General features: G+C 35.6%; 1 protein-coding gene across 2 annotated transcripts in view; it reads left to right on the top strand.

Annotated features, from left to right (window-relative positions):
* Positions 1-1,167: 1,167 nt before the first annotated feature.
* LOC108655518 (uncharacterized) overlaps positions 1,168-6,000 on the top strand; it is a 96,433-nt gene continuing 91,600 nt past the window's right edge. The window contains exon 1 of one of the 2 annotated variants that reach the window (XM_089264612.1): positions 1,168-1,715. In XM_089264612.1, coding sequence (XP_089120738.1) covers positions 1,203-1,715 — 513 coding nt within the window. In that variant the 5' untranslated portion in view covers positions 1,168-1,202. The remainder of the gene's footprint in view (positions 1,716-6,000) is intronic. The other variant, XM_089264613.1, reaches the window with a different exon arrangement.

The following is a 6,000-nucleotide window of genomic DNA, read 5'->3' as shown; positions in this document are numbered from 1 at the left end:
TTATGTATATACATATATATATATATATGCATAAAGGTGAATATACATACATATATATATACGCATTCATATTCATTCATTCATTCATATATGTACATATATATATACATACATCAGGGTATGATGGTATGATCTAAAGTATGTACATATATGTATACATATATATGTACGTATGTACATATGTATGTAACTGGCAGGAGCCCTGTTCGTCTGTCTGTCCGAATGTATGATGCGTCGATCTCAGAAGAATAAGAGCTAGAAGCTTGAAATATTTATACTCATTCAGGAAAGTGAATTAGTATGTATGTACATATGTATATACATACATACATAAGTATGTACATACATATGTACATATATTGTTTTTAAGCAATGTCCGTCTTGTCCGTCCGATTGTCCGTATGAACGCAATTTTTTCGGCGCTATTGAACCTAGAGAAATTTGGAACACATACATATGTACTTGTGCATATCTCCGATTTAAAAAATTTAAAATTTTCCCTATCCGCCCGTGTATTCCAAGATCTGTACATATGTATGTACATATATGTACATACATATGTATGTACTTTATATATGTATGTAGTTACCATTGTTTTTATATCACACCCCCTTGTATCCACCCTATCACGACTACATTTGTTAAAGACGTATTTCAAATACTACAGATTTGTGAAAATAGTCCATCCACAAGAAATGTTATTAAACGGTGAAGTTTCCGTAGTAAACCTACACTGCAGCCAATGTGTATTTATGCATGCCTGTATATGGCTGTGTGTGTACGTGTTATGTGTGTATATGCTATATCTTGTGTAAGCCGAAATGAAACGTATATACATACATATGTATGTATGAATGCACATATTTTGAAATACATATGTACATACATATGTATGAATGTATCAGTGCTCGTAGGAATTGTTTTGCAAACAATTAATGGATATACTGTACATATGTACATATGTATGTATGTACATATGTATGTATGTACATATGTATGTATGTACATATGTATATTATGATGATTCGATCACGTTACTAAGTAAACTAAACGTTTTTCCTAATTATTCCAGCATGTGTATACCGGAATTTGGATAGAAACATTGAGCCTTACATACAAATTAAATTTAAAAATTACAAGAAATAAATCTGAGTAATCTGAGTAACTTACGAAACAAAGAAATTTCCGAAAAAAAAGAAACAATGGAGCCGGCTGGTCGCTTACAACCGAACAGAGAACAACATTTGGTTCTTTGCAATCCGTTTATCACTGTCGAAACGTTGCCAACGTCGACAGCAGAGCATCATATAGCAACACAGAAGCAAACGCAGGAACATTTGGTGCGAATATCACAATATACAAAGAGCCCACAGCCATTAACTTCACATCAGTCGTTCATGCAATCCTCGACACCAAAAAGTTTTACCACGTTAACAGCTCTTACTCGCAGTGCCAGTACCAATACGAATGGTGAAAGGTGTCCTGAGTTGACTACCAGTGCGACAACCATTACCACTACTTTCAGTGGGGGTTCCATGAGACATCAGTATGCACAACGTCATCCCCATATGCACCACCAGCAGCTTATAAGTCCAGCAGCAATTGGTTCATATCACCAGCCCAACTACATTAGTGATACTGGATTGAGTGGTTCCTCACAGCTACCCCAGCAGCAAACCATTGAAAAGCTTTCTCGTCCAATGGCATTCGATAAGGTGAGTATGGCTCATAGTTTGTTAAAGCAAAACATAGAAAACTTATTCATGCTTGCATAGGTTTAACCATCCAACACACGCATAAACATGAGCTGCAGTGTGGCTACATTATTATACCCTGAGCCCATTGAAAATGGGAAATCAGGGTATAATGGTTTTGTTAAAAGTATGTAACAGGCAGAAGGAGGCGTGGCAGACCCCACAAAGTATATATATTCTTGATCAGGGCGACGAGCTGAGTCGATTTGGCCCTGTCCGTCTGTCTGTCCGTCCGTCCGTATGTATAAACGCGTCGATCTCAGAAGATATAAGAGCTAGAGAAATTTTTTTTCCTAGGTCCGTGTATATCACGCGCATATCAAGTTTATCACTAAAAATCGATAACTACTCTCGATATTTTATTATCGATTAAAAACCGTACCGAAAGCTAGTTATTTAATTATAGCGCCTACATCTTTAGAGCTAGAGCTTCCAAATTTTATATGTAGATTTATGTGTATTTTATATAATTTCAATTTTTGTTAAAATTTACCCCCCACCCCTAAATTCGACCCCTCACCCTCACCTTTGTAAAAAGCGTATTTAAAGTAGTAGAGACTTGTGGTTTGGAATATACATACATTTTAATATTATGATCATGTTCTGAAAGTTTCATTATGATTGGTCGTCTAAAAAATAAAATATTCAACAAATAAATTCGTTTAATATTGCCCGCACTGCAGCGCAGCCCAGGCACAGTCGCTGCTTACTGCGCAGTTAGCAGAGCGCGTTCTAATACGTGCGTGTGTATGTTTGTGTGCCTAAAAAAGGTGCAGAGTGATTGGAATATCAGACTAGAGGGTTCAGGGTATCTCCTAGTCGAGCAGTCTCGATTAGAGTCTTCTTACTTGTTTTTTTTTAATCATTTTTTTCTTAAAGGCACTACATTCATCAAAGTTAATTAATTACAAAATTTCTTCCTTCGTCTAATGCATTGTATAAAAAGTCGGATGTCTCTAGGTTTAAGTTTTGGGAGTATTCAAATTACGCTTTAAACCCCAAATTACAATATTGATTATTGTCGCTATGAAAATTTTTAAATCTCTAGCATTTTGAGTTTATGAGATCTCTGTGCCTTTATGATTGGAGAAGGCTAGACATCCTGACAAGAATATATATACTTTGTCTGCTGCAATTCTTTCGGTTCACAAAACCATTATTCCCTAATTTCTCAGTTTCATGGTATCTTAGTTTCTGTCAGAATTTGTTTCTTTTAATTTAGCGAACAATTGAAATCAATTGTTTAAATGCATGGATATACATACATATCTACATATGTATGAGATCACAGCTTTACATACCGAAACTCTGAAATAATACATCTGAGCTCCATGATATAATGGCTTTGAAAAATTAATCGCCGCATTCCCGCGAAATGATCGTATGTTGATTTTTTGCGAAATTGAGCGTATGTATACCAACAACTTTCTGCGCATGCGAAATTATCGTATGTCCATACAATTTTGTTTAATGTAGTTAACGATTTTAAACGGAAATTTCTTTTTCGTTTTTTTATTTTTTTTAATTTTATTTTATTTAAAGATATTGACAAAACTAGAGTCAACTAAAATTAAATAGCCTATAAAAAGTACAACACATTATGACAATAGTATCACCAACCCGACGGAGGCATTTTATTTGGCAGTCCGTCTAGCGATGGCCCACCTCACAGCCAAATGTGGTCAGCGATACTATTGAAACTATGAAAAGACAGTGTTAAAATGGAAAACTTAAAATAAGATATTACAAGAGCTTAAAGATGTTAATCTAATTAAAATTATAATATATCTTAACGTATAAGTATTAGTAAGGAAGAAGGAAATTAGTACAAATATTGCAGAAAATATTGAAAAGAGCATAAAAAATAAAAAGAAATGAGTTAAACAAGAGAAAAATAGAAGGAATATCGGATAGGAACTAAGAAATCACTGCCCAATGTTGGCAACGAAACTGTATACCAGTTGTTATGTCTGAGCATTGCGAGTGGTTTCCCTAAGATAATTTAGTAGAAGATTTTTTATTTTCTGTATTCCTTGGTGTTTCAATATTCTTTGATTAAGCAGATATGAAACGATGCTGCGAAAGCTCGAATTAGTCATACGCTAAGTTTTAGTGAATCAGTCGCAAGCATAATTATGAAACTATTTTGTAATTGCTATAGTTGTGAAAAAGATTAATGCAAAAGAGGCTGTAATAAAATATGCTCAGCTCTTATAAAGTATTTTCTTATTCTAGATAGAAAAAAAAATAACATAAAGTCTGCCTTAATTGCGATAGTTGCGCTGAACTAAATAAAAACATGCTGACTGGTTTAACACATTTTTTTGGAAACTTCAACTTTTTTAAAAACAATAAAATCACCTATTTGCTTCCTTGTCATACAATGATGCCTATAGACTCAATACATAGCACCATTGACTCTTTTATAAGCAACCGCAATGTTTGGGCGCCAAGTGAATGGCCGACTTTTAAAGGAAATTCTAGAAAAACAACAACACACAAGGATTTCCGAAATTGGAATCTTTATACGAACTGAACTCATCATCTAATACAAATCACAACAAAAGCCGAAATTATATAAAAGACACATAAGTCTACAATTACAATTTGGAAACTCTAGCTCTATAGGTGTAAGAGATATAATTAAATAACTAGCTCTTATTAGTCGGATTTTCATTCAACCACCTTGTGGTAAACGACATTCTATGTTTTTTGGTCAGGTGCGAGAACAAATAATGCGGATGGTTTGCCAACACGTGAGCATGCCACGTATGAGACCATGAGAAAAACACGCATTTTCTAGATTGAGGCCACAAATAATCAAAGATTGGCTTTGTGATTTGTTGATCGTCATGGCGAAGGCAAGAAGAATCATCGGGATCATCGGAATCCTAGGAATAAGAACTTCCTCATCTTTAAATTTTCCTTTCCTTTCTTATCACCAAACGCATTCCATTGCACAGTTTTGGTTGGTTTAAATTTTTAAGCATGATAACTACCGAGCCAACCTTCAGTTGTAAATTGTGCGGTGGTCAACCAGGCACATCCGAGGAGTTCAAATATTCGTTTGTTACACAGACGATAGATTTGAATGAATACGATTTTATTTTGAATTGTAAAATTAAGGTCATCCACATCTTTATTTTTAGCCGCCAAAATTGCTTGCTCACTTAACCATTTAGTATTTTTGTGGTAAGCAATGATATTCGGAAATACTTTGTTGATAAGCACATCTTTTGATGAGAAGCACGAATTAAGGCCCTTTTTTGCTGGGTACTAACGCGGCGCCTTTCTCGGGTGATTTCTCGTTCTTCGTCAGATAATTGACTCGCGTTATTTCGTTGCCTAATTGCATCATGGGTCCGCCGGGAAAGTTTAGATCTTCTAGGACGCGGCATAGTAATACTGAATAACAATAATAAAATACAAAACCATATAAAACAAGTAAGAACGTTGCAGTCGGGCGCTACCGACTGCGGAATACTCATTCACAGTCCCTTTGTAAATTTAATTTAATTAAAAAAAATTAGTACAAAACAATTATGCTTTTTGATTATATTGTAGCTTTTGGTAATTTTTATCGAGTAATCGATAATTATTATATTGATCGTGCACTTTTTGAGTACAAACACTAACCAGAGAACACATAGACTAGACAACTAGTGGAAAGCTTTTTGCACGCTTTTTCTGGGACTTTAGCGCCCCAGACTGCTTTGAATTCGCTCGGCGAATTACTTTTAGGCTCGAGCAACGAAAATATACGAAAGCACAATCATTTCGCTTCACGCGCTCGACCGAGATGGTCAAATGTTGAACAAAAGATCCTTCTATGCTCAATCTTTCCCTTGCTCTCTCTCTCTCTCGATGCTCTATGCTCTCTCAAATGTGTATATGTGTGTATGCATGTGAGCACAAGCAGCAGCTCACGAAAATTGAAATTTCTTCGCAGCAAGAACCCATGCCTTCCCTTCTGTGTGAAGAGTATACCGAACTCTTTAAACCGTTTGCCAAGCTCGTACAAAATATGTATATGTGTCTTCGATATTACTTGTGGGAAGGGTGTGAAAGCGTTGGTGCTCATAGTGAAAATGCTTTCGCGACGAGCGTGCACACACACAGTCTCCGCTACTATATGTATTATGAGCATTTGTGTGCCTGTGTGCGTAGCTCTTGCTGCCTGTAGCGATTTCAGAGCCCCGAATTCGCATTTGGTAGATCTTGTGAACTACTCACACATGCATACATA

The sequence above is a fragment of the Drosophila navojoa genome, chromosome X (assembly GCF_054131105.1).
Source record: "Drosophila navojoa isolate 15081-1374.11 chromosome X, UAZ_NAV_1.0, whole genome shotgun sequence".
NCBI classification, from domain to species: Eukaryota; Metazoa; Arthropoda; class Insecta; order Diptera; family Drosophilidae; genus Drosophila; species Drosophila navojoa.
This window is presented reverse-complemented; position numbering and strand designations above follow the sequence as displayed.